The 22,514-nt window shown below is 39.0% G+C and overlaps 1 protein-coding gene across 3 annotated transcripts; it reads right to left on the bottom strand.

The window, feature by feature from the left end:
* Positions 1–1,011: 1,011 nt before the first annotated feature.
* On the bottom strand, positions 1,012–20,189 carry LOC140226983 (sialate:O-sulfotransferase 1-like). 3 transcript variants are annotated; one of them, XM_072307417.1, is made up of 5 exons: positions 20,097–20,189; positions 14,429–14,863; positions 9,188–9,352; positions 5,281–5,484; positions 1,012–3,482 (listed from the first exon to the last, which is right to left on the bottom strand). In XM_072307417.1, exons 2-5 carry the CDS (start codon positions 14,667–14,669, stop codon positions 3,127–3,129), a joined length of 966 nt encoding a protein of 321 aa, XP_072163518.1. In that variant the 5' UTR covers positions 14,670–14,863; positions 20,097–20,189; the 3' UTR covers positions 1,012–3,126. The 3 variants fall into 3 exon arrangements, with proteins under 3 accessions (XP_072163518.1, XP_072163519.1, XP_072163520.1); XM_072307418.1 differs by having other exon boundaries at positions 9,191–9,352; XM_072307419.1 differs by having other exon boundaries at positions 9,221–9,352.
* Between the last annotated feature and the right edge of the window lie 2,325 nt (positions 20,190–22,514).

Genomic DNA, 22,514 nt, shown 5'->3' with positions numbered 1-22,514 from the left:
GTACTGGTAATTTTTGTTATTTTGTTTTGCTCTGATATACAAACAACAACAACAAACCATACATATACTGTATAATGGGATATCATCATTCAGGGTGACAACACAAGGAAAAAATTTAATTACTGTAAAACATGATATATTCGTGGCATGAAATTTTCACGAATTGGAGCAGATGGCCTTTCTTGCAGCACGAATTTTCGAGAATTGCCCCTGGCATTCAATGCATACAGTATAGACAAGAACTTTCGTGTGCATTTTAATTTCGGGAAGCTTGGCCTTGGCAAAATTAAAATGCATGTGAACATTCCTTGTTTCACAGTACAGAAACAGTGACAGTGAAGGGAAAGTCACTTGGCAAGGGCAAGCATGCAAGTGATATCTTAGACACTATGAAAATATCAAATTTACATTTTATAGAGGGAGGCTCAATAAGTAATAATTTGAGTATATGGCAGACGATGCTCTCATAATCATTAATTTAGAAGCCCTTTGATCCATACATATAAATACTTTTGTGTTGAAGAGATAAAATTGACATCAAGGTGTTGAGAAAAATGCCTCCACACACCCCTAATTTGTTTCAGCCACACACTGTGAAATTTGCCCTAATCACACTGCCATGCACCATAATTTCTATGAAGTCATGCGTAACCTTGACTATGGCGCAAACAGCAACAACAAAAATGTTAAACGGTCTGATCTCTCCCTTCCGGACATGTCGCGACCAGCGCTCATCCGGATAAGGGATTTGGCCAAATTATATGGGAGACTCAATGTTTCAATGTTTACTACACACAGCTGCCTTCCCAATAGTAGTTACACATGTACACTGTACATGCTATAGCAGGTAGCGTACACTGAAACTCTTTCTTTGCTGTCAGTGCAAAATTGTCAGTGGTTGTTTTGTTTTAACCAAAATGGAGTCAATTTGATGTCAAATATAGCTGCTTGAATATTGAGGAATATATCAAGCAGTCTTGGAAAGAAACAAAGTGAGTTGACGAAACTAAACAGCAAAGTGGACACTGTTTGGAATTGTTTGAAATCCCCTTTTCCCCGTAATTATAACAAAACAAAAAAAAGAAATCCCGCAGAGATCGCATCCGGATAATAGAGCTCTGGATAAAGGGAGGCCGGATAGGAGAGGTCACAATGTATTGTGAAGAGCCGACTTCTATGTCGGCCCTACCTTGTCAAGGAATTCACCATTTGCCACGCTGCACCTCAACACTGGACATAAAATTAAACTGTCTGACTTTTGCACATCATAACCAGGGAGGTTCCAGAGAGCAATCAGGCATATACTTGTGTATCACCATGCACTCAATGGGCAAATTCCCAAGTAAGGAAGACCTTTACTGTATATTCCCTTGTTCAAACATAACAGGATATAACAGTTTTCAGAGAGCCTATTGCAGAATCAGCGAGACTTGTAAAGTCTGTAAATTGTACCTTACATTGATTATATTACATTACATCTTACATTAATTGCGTCTTCAATTTTTGGTTAGAACCGTGTACACATGGTTAATATAAAGTATCAAGCAGCTGTTACCATGCAGAATGTTTGATGAAATCACTAGAGCACCTGTTAAGTCATTGTGTTAGCAGTGACATAAATTTCCGTCATTAATACAACTGTACCTACAAAGTCTTCAACACTACATCTGAGGAACACTTAGAGTTACCCAAAAAAAAAAAAAAGAGACAAAAAAGAAACTTGACATATAAAGTGCAACAAGAATGTGAGAACTCAAGTAGCCTTGGTGTCTAGGCAGAAAAGGAAAGGAGGTTTACCTGTATATGGTGATCGATATAAAAAGTACTGATGTTTGAAATTAATTACTCTAGGAGCAGAATGGTAATACAGTCTATCTCACAAAATTGATCCCCCACCGAACAAATGCTCGGCTATGCAGGAGCTCCATAAACATTTCAACATGGGTCTAGAATGGAGATGGTAGCAAATCATTTTCTTACATCTCAGTGACTTCAATTCATGTGAGTTGTTGATGTCACTTATAATATTTGTCATTCTAACTATCAGTTTAACTGAATGGGATTGAGTTGAGCTTTGTTATTACATACACAATTGTCTTCAAAATGCCAAATCTTTTTCCCATTATTTTTGTACCTCAAACCATATTTTCCCACATCTTTTGCAACATTTTTGTTTTGTAGCAAAAGAGATCAAGAAATAATGGTTTCTTTACAAACAAAAAAAAAAGAGGAAGCTCGGCTCATAAAATTCCTGGATGTTTTTAGTTTACCAGGATGCACAGGTTGGCAATGTAATGTCGCATTTTTTTTTTTTTTTTTTTTTTTTTTTTTTTTTTTTTTTTTTTTTTTTACCATTGAATCATACACATACAAACCACAATTAATTTCAATGTGAGTGACTGTGACTCTTCTGTGACCTTGGAACTTTGTGACTCCAAACTTGAACACACAATGCTTGAAGTTATCCTATTGAAACTGTCTGCTATGGCTTAAGCCTTCAAACATTACTTCACTTGCTGCAAATGGTGTGGCATGACAAACTTTTTGATGATTAACTGTAAACAATCATACAGGCTAATCGCACTCCAGAAATGCCCCGTCTACAGTCTAGACGATTTTTGTACGAAGCATGACCAATGTCATCAAATAACTCATATTTTTGCTTGAAACAATACATTTTGTAGTAATCTCCAACAGGTAACCATTAGATTTGACCACATTTCTATAATTTCAGCATGATCATCAAGCTATTAACATGTACATGAAGTATCAGTATCCAGAGTGCTGAAGTCATTTTTATGTTCATGGAAAGCATGAAATTAAAAAAAAAGAAGAAAAAATGACACAGACAAATACACTGAAAACATTAATACCAATGCCTTTGGAGAAAAAAAAAATGAGGAAAAAATTCCAGTGGCTTTGAAAATACTACAGGTGTCAATATATGATGTGCCAGAGAAGTGCATGATCATCAGAACAAGTTTGAGTTGTTGATTTTCAGCATGGGTTGCGGGATGCGCAAGTCTTTTTCTAGAAGTTGATGTCATGCCACACTGACCCAGGAGATAGCTCCACTGGAATCTTTAACCGTCATGTCCAATGTCTGTGACTTTTTTTTTTTTTTTGCTATGACTTTACTGGTCTCCTATAATCCTCTGGAAACTCTAACTCCGTAAGGCTCTTCAGCGTCGCTGCGGCACTTTGTATTCTTTGGTTGACTGCTACCACCATCTCTGGGGTGAAGGGATCAAAGTCAAACGAGCTGGAGCGGTGGAATTTGCCCTCGGCGTTCTCAATCGTGCATCTCAATCGATCGATGTTGACCGGCTTCTTGAAGAACTCCATGAGGCGCGCAAGTTCGATCAATAGGTTGGTCTGGAGGTTCTCGTAGAAGATGACAAGGCGGCGCCCGTTTTTTTTCAAACAGTTCCGCATCATTTTCTCCCAGTGAATGCTTTCCTCCTCCACAAATTCTTCCCACTCTGCATAAGACGCAAGGATATATGAACGTTAATGAAAACTGCAAAAAAAGTACATTCATTCAAATTCATGAAATTCTTCCAAAATGTTTTCCTTGCAGCTGATTGACAATTTGCCCTACATCGACGTAAATAAGCACTGAATTGATCAGTGTTTTAGTAGCCATGATGAAAAAAAAAAATCATGGGCGTACATACTCGAGCAGGATGCGAACTTAGGACCTCCTGATCACCGGACAGGCGTCATCTCCACTAGACCACCGAGCTTTCGCCCGACAGCAAGTGTTGCTTCTGATCCTTAGGCTATAGCATGCAGCGGGTACTGCGTAATTATTCAAATTCATGAAATTCTTCCGTTGATATGTTTTCATTGCAACTGATTGACAATTTGCCCTACATCAACATAAATCAGTTGCAAAGTACATTCAGTCTTCACAGATTTCAGTCAAAGGCAGCAGTTAAGAGAAACAAATAAGAAATGTGACAACCGCATTATATCCAACAGTCAATGCATCAAATAATGGTGTTCTGTGGCATGTTGCATTTCAGTAATGGTTCATCAAACCAAACTTGACTTGTAAAACATGGCATTTATATAACATGCCTTTTATGCCATTCTGGAAAATATACAACTATTGATACAGTCACAACTCTCATATCATTTGTCCAATTACACTAAAATATTAACCCATCTGCCAATATACTTGCTAGCATTACTCTCACTGAGAACAAGTTTATCCTACTACGTAATTCCATCATCAATATTTGAAAAGGATTACTTTTCAATTAAATTTCACTTCTCAGACTGATACCCTTTGCAGGATAAAATCATCACATTGATATCTAGTATCAGACTTGGTTATTTTCAAATGAAAATAACTATCATAAAAAAACAACAAAAACACAAAGTGCTACAGACAACAAGCAAGCCACTGTCCCCAGAGTGTACGTTTGGTTCACTCTGAAGCATTTGTTGTAGGAACAGAAAGAAACACAAAATGGGTCGGATTTGGGGATTAGATATACATGTAAGCACTGTGTGCTACACAGAGAGATTATGTGTGACAACATATCACAAAACCAATCCAAAAACAAAACCATTCCAAAGGTTGATTTTCCAGTAGTTTAACAAATAATGTGTTCTTGATCAAAAAGGACCTTTAAAGTTTCTCTGTGCAATCTTCAAGAGTAACCCTTCCAACATGTACGTCTGCAAGTAATACTTAACAACACGCTTCAAGCATTTTTGGTAATAACCATGATTCAACTTTGGTTTCTCCCCATGTGGTGTACGAGACATGCATTTGAAACTCTTGCACAAAGCAAAGTAAAGACACTTTGACACACCAGGCCCCTGTTTTATGAAGAGTTATAATTGATAATATAGGTGATTTCTAATAGTAGCCTGTGCGGTAAGGAAATTTATAATCGATTATATCTTTTGATAAAACGGGGCCCAGTAATCCTGCATTAAATGGACCAAATGATCATGCCCAGTTTAAGGATAATCTAATCACCCCTTTATAGCATAATATGTTAAAGTTTGAAATAGTTTTATCACTACGGAAAACAACGAGTGAATAAATATACACTGAATATTTACTTCAATAGTCATGTTTTCTCAACAGTAATTTCTACTTCCATCTCTTCTTTCAAGGATTAAAGAGAATCCAATCAGGATGAGTCTTTTATCACTCTCTGTAAACTGAGAATCTCTTCCACCAATATCTGATCACAACAAAATAATCTTCTTGGGCGACTTTGTTGTTGGTTTTGTGATGCAATCGTCCATAAGTCATACCTTTGCTCTTAAACGTATCAAGGTCCACTGTGCCGGTGTGTTGGGAAGAATGGTATCTGTGCCATTCGGAGACCATGGCGTTGTATGGGTTCCTCACCAGGAACACAACAGCATCAAACTTCTTCAACTCTCTTTTGCTGCAGCGATGCATTTTCACTCCCAAAACTGATCTTTCCATAAAGTCCCTCTCTTCGCCATGAAAACCTGGTCATTCATAAACAGAAGAAGGCAACCGAGAAATTGCATTAACTAGACCAAGAAAAAACCAACAGTAGGTGTGAGAAGTCTGTGACAGACATTGTACTTGTGAGACACTCACGCATAATTCAACGGAATTTCTCGTGATCCCATTACAGCTGGTATACACACAAAGAATCATTCATATCTTTCACATTGTCATGCTCAAGAGTTTATGCATGGTTCTCATCATTATCAAAATTACAAATTACAAGGGCAAAACACAAAACACATCACACTTATCTGCATTTATCATACAAAAATGGGGCACCATATACTTTAAAACACAATAAATTCGCTGCATGAAAATTTTGAGAATTGGAGCCGATGGCCTTTCATGCAGCATGAAATTTTTGCGAATTACCCCTGGCATCCAATGCATATTGTGTAGGCAAGAACTTTCGCATGCACTTTGATTCTGCGAATGTTGGCGCTCGTGAAATTCGCGAAATTAAAATGCAGCCGAACATTTCTCGTTTTACAGTAATTATATGGGTTAGTCAAATATCAGTCTGGAGTTAGACTAACTTGATAAATTGATACTGGATCTTTTTTAACATTTCACAAAACTATTTTTGGATGCTCTCCCATGCAAGAATGTTTCCACATGTTAGCATAAATGGCAAATGATAATTAACAAAAGAAAAATGATATTTTTCATATTCCAGAGTGACTTTGGGAAGCACGAAGTATTGGATAAGAACTGTGATTAAGCGCACTACAAATTTACTGTATTATGAGGTGCACAAGCTGTTCTGAGCACATTGTGAGCTTAAAGGTACAATATACAATTGTATAATGCTGCAAAAATGGTTACAACAGAAAATCTACATAGAAATACCACAGACACCCATTTGAAATACATTGTACATGCATGACACAATGACCTTTGTCAGGAGTGTACAGAAGATCTACAGCCTTGGGTTAGAAATGCTCTTTCAGGAGGGCAACAAGTAACCTTTGACCTGGGACTTTTTGATCTTGACCTCCAGAGTGTTTCAAGATTCTTTGGATGGAACATTCTGTATGCTCCATCTTCTGCCACTCATCATCAATATATACAGCATGCTCCAATTATGCACTTGTCAATGTAATGACGCACCCCACTACCCCCGGACATGGGTGCGTCATGGTCATTTTTTGACTGACCACACAGGGTTTTTGATGGACACCACAGTCACTTGTTTGACAGACAAAACGCTGCAAGTGACGAACACCACAGTCACTTTTTTGACGGACAACACGTTGAAAGTGACGCACACCTCGGTCACTTTTTTGACGGACATCCTCGGGACATTTGACGCACCCCCGAAAATACTGAAACGATTTTTGCATACGTTTTATTCAAGCAATTTCATTTTGTTTTGGTTCGTAAACATAATTTGTAAAAGTTTCGGCAAGTTTCCCTTACCCTGGCCCTGTAAGCACCACACCGTCATTCACCGTACATCACGCTGCTGCTACGATATTCCGTACAGTGTGTATGTATTCTGTGCATGCAATCCATACATGACAATCACGTGTGCAGATGCGCTGTGTGTGCGCGGCCTTTGCTAGTCCGGTGGATGCGTACTGTAGCGCAGGTACACACACCACGCCATGGCATTCCCGCGAGTATACACAGCCCAGTCGCTGTACGTAGAGATTCGCACAGCGTACTAACAGCGTCGCGCGTCTCGTCGGGCTAATCCCGCGAGCAGAAAATGGCATGCGGCAGGCAGTTTCTTCTGCTGCCGCTTCTTTTACTGTCAAAACTTCGCCTTTGTCACCACAAAACATTATTTAGACGCACATTGTATTGGAATATAAATGAACTTTCTTCGATAGCAATGTGTGTTGGTGTTGCATCGCAATATGCAATAGGCACTAATACAGTGTTCGACAGTAAGGTTGAAATTGTTACATCGCTAAACAGTCCCTGGTTTGAGATTGAGTATGCGTGATTTCATGGGTTTGTTGGATAGAAAATGTGAGGAGAAAGGGTGGCTTTTAAATTATTTGCTTGCCAGATTCTGGCAAGCATTTTTCCCTCTTATTCCAAAACGCTTCCCGACTTTGATTTTCACTTGCCGCGGGAAAACGCTCGCTGTAATTTCACTCGCGGTACGTGTATACGGTACTGGTAGCGTGCAAAAATGTGTGCAGTTTTCCATAGCCAAGTGACGCACCCCTCGGTTCAGAATAATGCGTGTTATTTTCCATAGCCAAGTGACGTACCATGACGCACCCCTCGGTCAAAAATTTGACCGACAATGATGGGATTTTGACGCACCCCTCGGTCAAAAATTTGACGGACAAAGCTGGTAAAATGACGAACACCTGGGTCACAAATTTGACGGACCAAACGAGGAAATGACGCACCCATGTCCGGGGGTAGTGGGGTGAGTCATTACATTGACAAGTGCATGATAGCAAACACAACTAGAAAAGTACTTGGAGAGCACAGACCTCTGCCAAGCCAGCAACTCATTTCCACCCTTACACGCATGCAATTTCCCCAAATAGAAGCATTTTGTTTGTGTCATTGCACGGTGCCTTGCCCGAGCAGAGTATGCCCTTTAGTGCACATTTTTAATATAAACTCCAGTACGCACAGCTTGAACCCCAAGTTTGTAGACCTTATATGCCAAAAATCCCCAGATCACTACAAAAATTGAATGAGGTGTTCCTTGTGTCAATGTCAACTTTTTTTTGCAAGTTTCATTTTAATCCGTACTCATCTTTTTGAGTTATTTTGCAAACAGACAAACCAACTCCGATGATCACTTAACCTCCTCCTTCCTTGGGGGGAGGTAATAACAACAAAGCAAAAATTCTCATGTCCAAAAATTATCATCTACATCTTTGTATAATATACTTTATTTGTTCAGCTAGAAGAAAGTTTTGATATAACAAAAGAAAACTTCCAGTCCTGAGGACTGTCTTTTAAGGGGAGTTGCCCATCTGAACCCGTTGAGGACGAGTCCCGCGAACACTCGGTCAGGAGTCTATGGGAAATGCATGTTGTAGCAAAATCAAACCGTCCTCAATGGGTTAATTAAACGTGGACTGCTATTTGGGCAACCATGTCTCTAAGACCCCGTTTACAGCCCGGCCTCAATTGCACGGCCGAGCCTCGCAATTTTGTCCGTTTACACTGCTGGGCTCGGCCGCGCTTTTAATTCAAACCTTTCAATATTTTGTCGTAGTGGCGCTCTGCTTGTAAACAAACGCAATTTGGTATAGTCTGGTTTTCAGACCCTTTGCCAACTGGATTCCGTTGCGACAAAGTCGCCGTTCGGGCAAAGGCCTTTGCCGAAGGAAAAATCCTTTGCAGGACAAAACCACCTTAAACTATACTAGTTGTCGACGTTGAGGGGGTTAATATCGTGAATAGCGAAATAGTACGGGCAGAGGATCTGGAAGGCAGACTAAAATTGGCCGCGCATTTGGCCCAGTTTGCGTTTACACCAAGAAGAGGCCGGGCTCGGCCGCGGCTCGGTTGCGGCTCGGCCGCGGCCGAGACCACCTCCAGAGCGAGGCCAAATGCGAGGCCAATTTTGGCCTCGCATTTGGCCTTTCGTGCGTTTACAATGAAGCGGGGATGGGCTCGGCTGCGGCTCGGCCACGGCCGAGCCTCGCACTGTAAACGGGGTCCGTGGATTGACTATCATTCAAAGCAAGGACCCACCACCTGACAACAGCTTCTTGTCAGTATACACACTGCCTGTGTATATGCCAGTGGAGTGTTCTATCAGATGCCGTAACCAAGTATTCCCTGACCCAGGGTAGCTTGCCAGTGCCACCAGCTCCTGGCTTCCTTCTTTTGCAAAATCCACTGTCAGACAGGATGCGGCTGAGGAAAAAACAAAGTAATTCAGAGGGTGTATGTTACTCTCTTGATCAAAATATGCAGCATTTGGTTACTCGACTACAATGTGCAATAAACATGCTATATTACAGAAAGGGGCACATTTGTGTAATATTACACCTTGCTGATATTGATTGTGGTGAGAAAAATAAGAAGAAAAAAAACAATGTGGAGTTTATCTATGTGACAAATATAGCTATTCATTCACAGATACATGTAGTAATGTTCCACTCACTCTGTAGCATGTTTTAGATTCCCTAAATCAGACCATGACTTGAACAAGCATTTGTAAAGCTAATCAGTGAAGAGCATGAGATCATTCACTGGATACTACATTGTAGTTACTATCAGGCATATTCAGTATTTTAAATAACACACTCAAATTTCATGGCACTTCTTCAAATCTCTAACAGATGGCACTCACAGTTGAATACAAGCAAGTTTGACACAGACCATTATTACCATTTAAAAAAAAAAAAAATATCCACAGATACTGCAGAATGCTCTTAAAAGACAAGTTCATCTAATATAAGGTTTGAGAAAATGCAGCAATTTCAATAGAACACAATGATCAGTGAAATTTTGAGGAAGATCAGACAATCTGTTCAAAAAGTTATGAATTGTTAAAGTTTCATTGCTGCCATCACTGGATGAGAAGACTACCACTTGGTACTAAAGCTTTGTGACGTCCAGACCTACCAAGTCTCATGCCTACATGTAACATATCCCCTCACATTATCTCAGAAGGAAGGTAGTAGAAATGTAGCCTCCTGTTTTCATTTCGGAGCAATTTACAATTTTCCGTTAACACTTGTCACCTCCGAAACAATCGTCACCTCCGAAACAACAAGCGTATTATATTTGATAATTTCTCGAAGACAAAGCAATTTTGTTTCATTCTGTCCAATTGACAGGAATCTCTTTTAGATGAAAATAGTAATATGGCAACAGGAAGTGAGAATTTTCTAGAGATTAATAAAAGATCTGATAAAAACTAAGAATTACTGTTTCGGAGGTGACAAAACACTATTAACAAGAGTTTTTGCTCATTTCTATTGAAGAGAAACCATATCATGTACACCAATGGTTTCATTTATTTTAGTAACATCAGTCTCAAAGTGGAGAAATCAACTAACACACTCTCACTCTTATTTTTATCACTATACTGTACGTTTTAGTGCAAATTTACATTTTTTCACTTTTTTAACAAAGAGAATGCACAAAATACACCCATCTGTTGTATATATAATATTGTAATCAAGATCAATTCTCCTGCTTTAGTTAAGTAAACATATAGATGCTTTCATCTTAGAAACTTGATTTCCAATTTAAGCAATTTAGTTGTGAAGATTTACCAATCACAGCTTTCCATGTAGGTTGCTTTTTCTTGTGTTTCGGAGGTGACATTGTTTGTTAACACCATATTGTTATGTGATAGTGAAAGGCAAGACTTCAGTTCCTTTTCACTATCTATTAACATTTTCAAATACATTTAATATCTACAAAATCATCACAGTAGAAGTGACTTTTGTATACCTAGCTCACCAGAATTCCCTTGATACCAAAGTGATACATGTGGCAGTTCATGCATGCCCTAGTCCACAATCTTAAAAAAAAAATCATAAAATAATCAAACTCCACAAAAAGGCCACATGCCTATAGCTGGTGCACAACTTGTTCTTGAATTCTTAGTTGTTGTTTTTCCATGTACAACATGGTAATCATAAACAAAATTGTGTGACTTTTTTTTTTTAAATATGACAATAATTATTACATTTTCCAAGTTGAACCAACTGTTTATGACATTGTATTTTTAAATATTATTGAAGTTATCTGACAACTAAAGTGAACAGAGGAACAAGTCCCCAGGACTGGAAAGGGAAAGATCCAAAAACAAGATTTGTAGTTCTATCTCAATATAATTTTGATGACGTGTTTACCTTGTTTTGTTATTATGTTTTATCTTAGAATTTGGCTTTAAGTACTGGAATTTCAAGGAAAAGAAAATGGTTTCTTAAAGGACAAGTCCACCTTCATATACATGTGGATTGAGTGAATGCAACAACATTAGTAGAACACATCATTGAAAGTTCGGGAAATTGGACAATCCATTCAAAAGTTATGGTCTTTTTTAAATATCGATGCAATCACTGCTGGATGAGACGACTACGACAATGTATGATGTCACATGCATACAACGATAAAAAGAAAATATAAGTGAATTTCACAAAACTTTACTTTTTGAAAAAGTGCACATCTCTTCAACTTGCTACTGATGTATGTTAGGGCAATATTATTCACCCTGCCTTCCAAAAGAGAGAAGTCAAGTGTTCTTTTGTTATGCAAGAAAAGTGAAAATATGTTGAATTTTCTTGATACTTTGTCTATATCCTTGTACACGTGTGACATCACAAGCTATAGAAGTCTTCTCATTCAGCTTTGACTGAGCAGAAACTTCAAAAATTCATAACTCTGGAACGGATTGCCTTATTTTCCTCAAACTCTCACTGATGTGTTTTACTAATATTGCTGTATCTACTCAACTCTCGTGTCTACTGAGGTGAACTTGTCCTTTTTCGGTCCCTTATAGGGTTATTTGATACCAGTTTGTGTCCGGGACCTTCTGTGAAGTTGATGGGTAAAATTACTGAACTAAAAAAAAATTTCCCCATAAGTTCACACAAACGCATTATGCTGCTCTCTTCAGCTGGGAAACACAAACTGTTGTCTTAACCAAACTGTAAAAATTTGCTAAAGATTAGTATGAATTACAATCTAAAACAAAATATGAGCTGGTATCCACTATCACGAAAGAGAATAACTAAACAAAATAACAAGTAAGAACTGAAAGAAAGAGCTTATATTTGAAAATTAAAGCCATGAGGAAAGACATGAATGTTCACAATTGTATTAGCTAACACCTGAGAAGTTGGGTTGTCTCTGTGTTGTGTCACCTCCAAAACAATAAAATGATTTTTTCTTATCTTATACTTTTTACTCTCAAAAGTGACTAATATATATGATTTGCTGTTAATTTTCAAGCAATTCAGAAAGATACATAAAATATATTTTAGTAATGTCAACAGTTTAAATGAGTCTGGTATATAGAAAATTTATCCCAGATGAACCAAACACCTTTCACCAGTATCATAACATTTGTATGGTGGCTATCAAGAATGATGAAGAATTCATGAACATCCTTGAATTAATCTATTTATAATACTATGTGCAAACAAAAACATAATACAAGTCAAATAAGAATTTTTGCTTTTGGCATTCATAACCTATGTCCCCACTAAAAAATTACAATGGTACCCTCCGCAACGATAACTTTAAAGATAGTGAATCAATCTAAAATACAATTTGAGGGATTGAAACTATAACTCATTGCCCACACCTTTAATACAGAAAACCCCATTCAATTTGCTTCAGAGGTCAAAGACAAATGAGGATTTTTGTAGAGCATGTCAGGAATCCCTTCCCTCCAAGTTCTGTATATTGTGTTTACACATTAATATGCAGTTCCAAGAGCATCCAAGTGCTAAACTTGGAAGAATCAGACTCTTGACATCCTTTATAACAATCCACATTTCTTTGAGACCACTTAACCAAATTGACAGGGGCTTTCTGCAAAATAGAGCTAAGATGTTATAATTTAAGACCCCAAAGTAGATTTTAGCTGATTTAATCATATTGGGTGATATCAATGAAAAAGTCTAATTGTATTTTTTTTTTTTTTTTTTTGGGGGGGGGGGGGGGGGGACATTATACTATGAATACTTGAACACAATGTTAACATTGAATGTCACCACCGAAACAAAGTTATTCTTCCCTGGTGTTGTGGAATAAAATGTTCTGAGAGCAAAGAAACATTACTAAAATGATCTTACACACTCATTTCAATTTAAGGTAGAAAATGGAATGCCATGTTTCTTCAGGTTACAATATCTAGCTTTAAATATGTCCGTCATATTCTTACTGTAAATGAATATTTCAACACAATGTTAACATTGAATGTCACCTCCGAAACGAAGTGATTCTTCCCTGGTGTTGTGGAATAAAATGTTCTGAGAGCAAAGAAACATTACTAAAATGATCTCACACCCTCATCTCAATGTAAGGTAGAAAATGGAATGCCATGTTTCTTCAGATTACAATATTTAGCTTACAACCTTCGTCCAAATGGAAGGCAAACTACCGGTGCCCATGCTAATTAATGAAGTGTTAAAAAAACACTTGTTCTGTGTGGTTTATCTGCTTGAAACAGGAGTTAATTTCTTGTTCTCGAGTTATAATTATCAAAAACATTGATAAAAAGAAGAAGTTTTGTGTTATTGTCACTTATTCTCAAAAAAACTGAGTGTTAATATTAATGTCACCTCCGAAACATTCTATTATGTTAACTGTCACCTCCGAAACATCCATGTGTGAAAAATCCAAGATTTAAAGAAATGATTGGAATTTCATTTAACCTACATAGGAAGGTAGCCCTTCTTAAAGACTTGTTATAGTATAGAGTTTGACCTGGCTTGCCCTCCAAAAAATAGTTAAAATCTTAAAAATTGCATGTCAATTGGTATTTTTACCAAAAATTTGTAAATCTCATGTATTTTTTTTTAAATTCACTTTATATTCAACCCCCAAATAGTTTTGATTCACAAACTATGTATTGTTGTTAGCCATATAAACTTTGCATGGTGAAGTTTGACTACAGTTTTGTCATTATGGTGCAATTCATGAAAACACAATTTTGCTTAAATTTACTTCAGGTGCCAGGGTTTTCCTTAAATTACACTAATAACTCTTCAGCTTTAAGGTCTGAAATGTTATTTTTTCAAAAATTTGAATACTTTCCAACAGGAATCAAACAGAATAATGAAAAAATATTTTGTTTGAAATTTTGACCCTCTGAGTACAAAAGTTACACCACTGATCGTAAAAAAGGCCGTATGTGTAGAATAATATAAAGATTTTTTTTTTTCACTTTTTTAACATAATAACAGAGCACTTGTCCTACCTCCTGTAGAAGGTAGTGGAAATAATATTACCCTCACAACTTACATGAATTTGACACTGCTCTTGCGGCTTCCTGTGGTGATGTTGGGACAGATTTTCTTGCCAGCTTATCCTCTAATTCACACTGTTCACAGAATTCCTCCACAACTCCCTTGAGAATGAATCCTGTTAACATCAGAAAGGTCATGACCCATAGAATGGTGACACGAGCCGCATACAGGCGAGACATCAGCCAGAACGGTAGACTGTTTGAGCCATGCTGAGTGCTTTTCCCAGTCCCAGCCATTGTGAAATAATGCTGGTACAGTAGTTGACCCTGATCTTCCTTATCACAGCAACAGCTGATGCACTTGGACAATTCCTTATTAAAGTACTCAAAGTGTACAGAGACAGAGTCTTGTTATACTGCAATTCCTGGTGTAGAAATCGGGATTACAGATGCAGGCATCATCCGAGCATGCCATCTGTATCATCAGGAATCTATGAATTATTGACAAAATACAAAACAGACAAGATATAATGACAAGACTAAGTAATACAAGGATTAAGTGTGTAACAAACTTCATGTACAATCAAGAATAAGTGACCGATTTTCAAATCCCATTACTGTTATCATCATAATCATTATTACCACATAGCAACTCAAAAAAACATAATGGTTCTCTTAACCCTAATCCCACCGGGTTTTTCGAGGGACTTGAAACCAGCTGGGGGGGGGGGGGCCTTTTTGGCCCCCCCTTCAGATCTCGGTCATGGATCGCGCGATCCTCGCGAAAAATTGCACTAAGGTAGAGGCCAATGTAATCTACATGACTGTACAGTTAGATTTCTCAAATTTCAATTTATGTATTTTATATTAATTAATTTACGCTAATTTACGCCAAAAAAAATATTTTCTTGCCCATAGATCAAAAAATAAAGCTCGAAGACTTCTTACTTTTGGTAAACATATTCTTTTCAATATCCTCAACAATAATATTGAAGCAAAAATTCGGCTTCATAATTATTTCTTATGTATTTTACTGTTTATTGAATAGCATGTATTTCTTTGTTTTTTTACTTTTTGTTTTTGTTTTTTCATCAAAATTTGTCGCAGAAACTTTTTAGAGCATTTATAATCAGGCTAAAATAAATCATTATCAGCCACTGAAAGTAAAAATATTTATTTTTATATGAATTAATTGCAAAAACACAATGTACATTGGATTTGTACACAAAATCATGTTTTTGAGCAATTTTTGGGGTCGATGAATTTTTTTCAAAGGGGCGTGGCTTCAAAACGGTATGCCCGGGAGCAACAAATTTGGTCTCAAAAGTTGTGTGATACTTGAAAGAAAAAAGTCATAAAATGTCGCGGTGAGAGCATCACACATTGCAGAATAATCATGCGAAACGTCGAGGGGGGCCAAAATGCCCCCTCCCCCAGTGGGAATAGGGTTAAAGGGACTATGCAGCCTTGCAAATGCACGTTGAGTTGTATTCCTTCAAGTTAGGTTCTTGGTCTTGAGCAGTTTTTCACCCCTCCCTGCCATGTGCATGTCCCATAGATTTTCAGAATATCACTTTAAGATACATATTTGAATAGATAAATATTAGCCCAAGCAATACACATGTATTGGAAGGATCAAGAGCATCCGAGGATACAATCTGGATCAATGAACAGGCTCTGACCACCATTATTCCAGAAAAGTAAAAGTAAAGTAGGGCAGAGATGCCAAGTTCAAAAAACTTTTATGAGTGAGATTTTTATGACTCGGCGTCTCGGCGCTCGCGCGCATGCGCACGCGAACGAGGAGGGTGTCCCCCTCCCATGGTAGGGAGCTTTTTTAAATTATTAGCTCTTAATGATGCGATCTGGTGCATACTTAAGTGACTATTTTTTACTAATTTTGAAAGGCAAAAGGGAAATATACCTTCAATTGCAACTATCACTTTCATCCTTTGAGCTATGGCCCTTATTTTTGGCCCAAATTGCAGACTTCACCAGATGCGTGAGAAAAATGGGTGCCATGCGTGAGACCGTGAGACAGACCCTAAATGCTTGAGTCTCACGCAGAATGCGTGAGACTTGGTAGCTCTGGTAAGGACTGGTATAAAATTTAAAGTAGGTAGTATGTAAGTTACCCTGACACCACTTATGTGGCCAAAAGATCACGTGCCACATACTTTCTAATAATTTTCTTCTATTTTTTTTTCCCCTCAGATTATTTGAATACATCCACAAACAAGAGACCCAGGGGTCACGCGCTCACCTGAGTATCGCAATTTCACCTTCCATGCATTCTTGCACAATCTTACCTGAGAACATTGGAAACTTAGGTCTGCCAGGGATCCCCCCCCCCCCTCAACTCCAGGGTGGGGGGCAACTAGCCCTGGATCTGCAATGAACAAACTTGGAACTAAAGTCATCAATGTACAAACTCATGGCATTAACTTTGCTTTATCATTTCTGGTTCTAGAGTAGAAGATTTTAAATATTCCTTAATGTGGGGGGGGGGGGGTGGGCCCCCTATGAGCCCCCAAGAGGGACATGGTGCCCATTTGAAGGAAATGAGATCCTATCCCCTAGGGATGCTACCTGCTATTAAAGTTTGGTCAAAATTCATCCTGAGGTTTTCAAAAAGATGAACATGTACAATTCAGGTCCCATTAGGACCCATCCCCTCTCCTGGGTCCCAAAAGGGGGGGGGGGGGGGGGGTGGGCACCCCTGATTCCGCCAATCCCATGAACAAACTTGAAACTGGGCAATTCCGCAGTTAGGTGGACATGACATGGATAAAAGAAATGTGCCTCTTTATCTTACCCTTTGATCTAGGTATCAACTAATGTCATGGATGTTCACCAATCATTAGGGTCTTTCAAATTCAGTAGATTCTATTTTTCGTATTTATTGATTTTGCGAGATCTAAAACCATCATTTAAAATGTACATGTGGGACTGGGGACGCTGAAATTCACTTAAATGCAAATTACAGTGGGTTCCTTCGAAATTTTTTCCTCAAAGTTTTGCTAAAGGGTAAAAGATGAATACATCTAAATACTCCAGAAGTCTTGTGACATTTTGTCAATTACAAAAGGGTGAAATGACCTGCGGAATTACTCCGGACAAATGTAACGTTACTAACCGTAACGTTACTAACCATGCTTTTGGGGGTCTAGCTAAAAAATTATCGGTCAAACTGCTCAAAAAATTTGCATGAACATTTGTCATGATGCAATAATTGAAATTAATGCAACACTTTGTTTGAAGTAACTTGAATTTTTGCACACTTTTTGTTACATTGATTTTTTTGTCATGTCCTTTTTTCGTAACATTACTAACCAGCCCTTTAAGTTGCTATAGCTTTTCTAATATTTCTTGGATTGTGTTCATTCTTTTCTGTATCATAAACATGGGAAGGATGAACATGTTTTTGACATAATTTTAACTTTAAATGAATAAATGGTAATTTAGTGGTAAAAACAAATATCTAAATTTGTTCAAATGTAACGTTGCTAACCGCGGAATTGCCCAACTACAGTCATCAATGTACTAACTCATAGTATTATCTAAGCCCTATCACTTCTGGTTCTAGAGAAGAAGATTTTTAAAGATTCCTTAATTTTGGGGGATTTGGGCCCCCCTGGGGCCCCCCAGGTGGGCCATGGTGCCCACTTGAACAAATTGATATCCTATTCCCTAGGGGAGGTACCTGCCAAGTTTGGTGAAAATCTGTCTTGGGGTTCTCAAGAAGAAGATGAAAATGTAAAAAGTTTACGCGCGACGCACGCCGGACGCCTGACGAAGAGCGATCGCAATAGCTCACTTGAGTCTTTGGCTCAGGTGAGCTAAAAACAGCCACCTTTCAAACCAAGATTCTGTCAAGTACCGGTACCTGTAAGTGACAGCAGCTGTTGATTACTGGTCTAGTACTACTACCAGAGTGTTACTCCCGTTTGCAGCAGGGTGCCGATGTGGCAGGGGCAATCTCATTCATAGAACAGTTGGATCTAAAAGACTAAATGAACATCATGTGTGCTCAGTTCCACCAAAGATCCTAGGCTACACTCCATAAGATGATCAACTCTCCCGATTTTACACGGCCACTGGTGAAACAGAAGTGGCTGCCGCCCGCTAGCTTTGAGAGGGTATACATCAAGCAAGCATTAGCTTTTTGCAAAGGCAGCTCGCAATAATTTGTGCACGTGCACAGTCACAGCGAGTGTATAGCGACCTGCGAGCGGAGCTGAGCAAGCTGTGTGCGAGTCTACCGCTTACTGTGACCAGGGAGGCGAGACGAAAACTTGCAGTGCCCAGTCTTTTGGAAATCGAAACAATGATAAACTTGCTGATGGTTTGGTGCAGCTATTGATGCATTTCAATGCACTGCACCAATTCTTAGGTAATTTACTCACGATTCTTTAAGAAAATTCCTTCTTTCTTGTCTTAGCCTGTCTGTCTTGGTTCTACAAAAACATATTGCCCATCAATCAGGAAAGTACAGCTCATACGGAAACTATCCCCGCTAAACGCTAGTTGGCGCACTCCTTAAAAATCCCACAATTCCAAGCCGCAGCGTTTCACTTTTCGACTAAGAATTGACCATCTTATGGAGTGTAGGATCTTTGGTCCCACTTTAGAACATAAGCAGAAGTTACAAGTGTTATGGGAAGTGACACCTGATTGGGCCTTTTAATCAATGTGAATGAAACGTCCTCTGCCGAAAATAGGCACCCTGTGTACAAGGCAAGGGCCATGCCTGCTGCAAACAGGGTTGTTTTAAACTCAACCTAATTAATTCACAAATCGTCGCTGGGGTGACAAGACCTTGTATCTGCAATTTTGGTGAAAATGACTTTTTTTGGATTTGCAGGTCAAATAATGCATGGGTTAAGTATTAAAGTGATGTACTTTCCAAATCCCAACTGTCTTACTCTAAAAATGAAGCCACCACGGCATGTCAAAGGAAAGGCTATCTATCCCATTCACCACAGTGCTTTGGCCGCCATGTTTTTTGGCTATCGTTATCCTGAACATTTGACATTTTGTAGATAGTAAGATACGAGGTCTTGTCGCCCCAGCCCAGTGACGAAATGCACCTTCCCCTGTTGACCGAAAGATCGGTCTGTATCTGGTCATAGGGGAAATGTTCCACGGAGACTGCATCTGGCTTCACGGATCCCCTCCTGAGGAGAGCGATAACGTCAAAAAAAAATAAAAGACTCCTCCGGACAGACGGATCTTTCTGTCTACTTCCCCTGAAGCATATTAAATGGCCTAGGCTTTATAAAAGTGTTGTGCACGCAAGTAAAATCAAGCTGTCAGGCTAATTTAAGAGCATTTTTTACCCTTCTGCACATATCCACATAATGTATGCACATAGACAGTGTAGACAATACAATATTGTACTCAGTACCATGGACATGGTTCTACATAGAAATCACTACCACTACTGCACTAGGCACTACCACACACACTGCCAGTTGCACGCATATATCCACGAATACTCAGAGTATCCATTGATTGTTACCACCGAGTGTACGTACATACACACAACACAGGTGCATCGCCTCTAACCCCGGGGCCGAGCGCTCCTTGTGTGTAACGTTGGGGCTGGTCGCAGTTACATCGCCTCATACTCACTCAGCTCTCATAATCAGCCCAAGCGCTCTACATTCAAACACTACCTCATGAAACAAAATATACATTTGTAAAGATTCCGAACAAATTTACCGGCTATACTTCGTGTCTCATCGCGCACTGTGCTTCTTTCAAGCTGCTTCAAGGGATTACCACATCAAGTGTCAGCTACTGTTCTCTACCTACCTGTGTACCTCCACACGACACTTCAGCGCGCGCCCGTGAAAATAACATGTAGCCAGCGCTTACGTACAGCATGCGTACAGTATCACTAGCATGGAGCATGCATCGCTCACATCATCATGGACTTGCGGTATGCTAGTATAGTCTGCTACACGACGCGCGTACGGGTACGCTACTAGTATTTTACATGGTGCATCAAAAATGCCGCATCGTGTTAGGAAGTTGTTGCGTGCGTAAATGTCATCCCAGCGATGAAAATTGTACTTTTGTACAATCCATTGTACAATGATTTGTTTTGTTCTTTGTTTCGTACTGGTACACTGAAGTCGAAATCGGAGATACAGACTGGGCGCCACGTACACAGGCTCACTTCATGGTCAAGCACCACTTGTTTTTCAATTAGGCACCCACAACTCCTGAAGGTAGCAGTGCTATGAGCCATGCAGCGCGTCTCGGATCGTGACGTCTAGATCTCGGTCATGATTAATTCTTTGTGCGACATCTGTCACTATCTTCTTCTTCTTCTTTGGTACTCACTGTCCAACACCCCTCCCCCATTCCTATCTATTAAAAGTTATTGTCGACATAGTACTCCTAGTAATGTATTCCTAATGCCTCGAGCCAATACAAGGACATAGAAAGGAATAAGAGATATGCAAGTATACAAATGATAAGAAAATCAGGAATGGCAGGGTATCATAAGGCGAGAAAGGATGAGTATACAGTTCAGCATGCAGTAAAGAAACTCAGTAAAAAATAATTTTAAAACTGATATGGATAAACGGTAACAATAAATTGACTTAATGGATGTAGTGTTGATTAATCCACCTAATTCTGAAATCATTCGTTATTGTTTTTTGCTTTTTGTTTTTTGCTTTTTACATTCTTTGTGCCAGTGGACACTGTGGGTGTAGGCCTCCTCTATGTGCATAACTGTGTGTGTTTGTGTGTGTGTGTGTGTGTGTTTTGCGCCGTTCTTGTAATAAACTTCTGCCACGCACAGAATACTGAGCATATAAATAGTTGTGTTGGAGTTATAGGCCTACCTTGTTATTCAATTTCAAAAGACTTTGCCACCCGAAGTTTTGTAAGTCTTATGGATCTGGAACAATTAGCAATTTGGTATAGACAAAGGTGCAGGATATAGGCGTACTGGTATATAAGAGAGAAAAAATACCATTGCATCTTGGACGCGCAGCATTACATGTAGAGAATTGGGATTTTGTGAATTTCCTTTCACGTTCTGTTCTGAGAGGATTGATATCCAGGATCATCTGCGTCCCTTGACACCAGAAACCGATTAAAGACGCGAATTTAATCCACGTAAACACCTCTACTTACACTTGTTGGGTTTTCTCTCTCCCCCAATCCAGAAAAGATACTCACGACGCTGGCTGGTGGACCGATCTTTTTATTCACGCGTTCGTGTACAGACCAGGCAGCTATAATAGGATATTCATTGAGGGGGAGAATTTGACTCACTGCTCAGCAGATGGGGGCCCATTTATAGATCGACGCTTATATAGGACACTATAGTGCATAATTATGTTATAATAACTTCTATGTAAAAAAAAATAACAATTTTCTTATGATTCCATCACAGGCGTGACAGGTAATTAATTTTATGTTAGCACTCGAACACACACACCCAAGAATACTGGTACGACTTCCGAGATTCTTTCCATGGGGTTGCGGGTGGAGGAGGGTGATGTTTGTTGAAACCAGACACCTACAAACAAAAACTAACTTCATGTGTTTATTCATGGAGCTACTCTTATAGCTCAATTGGTTCATCTATTATGATAGTTCAGAGAGATTGTTTAGCAAGTATTAATGGATTGGATTCAACGATGGTATACCTATTTATGGACGTCCTCTTGAGTCGGAGCGCCAGAGCGTATAAAATACTTAGCATTACATTCAACTCTTCACAAGACTTGGAGCATGATCAACCCTGTGAAGATCTATGTCTGATAATTTATACAATTAGACGTCGTGTTTTCAGAAAGGTCTTCCCATGATCATCCTCTGAAAACACGTGCACTGCACAAACAACGATATTGTCAATCCAACCAGGGAAGTGGGAGTGTCTCTCCAGATCCTTCCTCGCTGGCCCAACCGCATACAAAATAGCCAATCATGAATGAATTAACAGATTCTCAACACTGAGACAAAGACAAGTTTCCAATGGAATGGCAAAATTGAAACAAACTTTGGGGATAAAGTTCATGCACAACTATCAGCATTCTACCCTGAAAGCACGTTGACCGACTGCTATGTCATAATCAGTAACTTGCAAAACTTATCAGATTGCATGGCACGATTCGA

Source organism: Diadema setosum, chromosome 4, assembly GCF_964275005.1.
Source record: "Diadema setosum chromosome 4, eeDiaSeto1, whole genome shotgun sequence".
Lineage (NCBI taxonomy): Eukaryota > Metazoa > Echinodermata > Echinoidea > Diadematoida > Diadematidae > Diadema > Diadema setosum.
The sequence above is the reverse complement of the archived record's forward strand: the minus strand, read 5'-3'. Positions and strand labels throughout refer to the sequence as shown.

What these genes read in the sequence shown, in the direction of transcription:
- LOC140226983 (XM_072307417.1), bottom strand. Translation starts at nt 14,669, where the DNA reads ATGGCTGGGACTGGGAAAAGCACTCAGCATGGCTCAAACAGTCTACCG. An exon ending in CAAGAAGCTGTTGTCAGGTG is followed by an intron (nt 5,485 to 9,187) that starts GTGGGTCCTTGC and finishes ATGAATGACCAG; the next exon opens with GTTTTCATGGCGAAGAGAGG. An exon ending in TGATACGTTTAAGAGCAAAG is followed by an intron (nt 3,483 to 5,280) that starts GTATGACTTATG and finishes CGTCTTATGCAG; the next exon opens with AGTGGGAAGAATTTGTGGAG.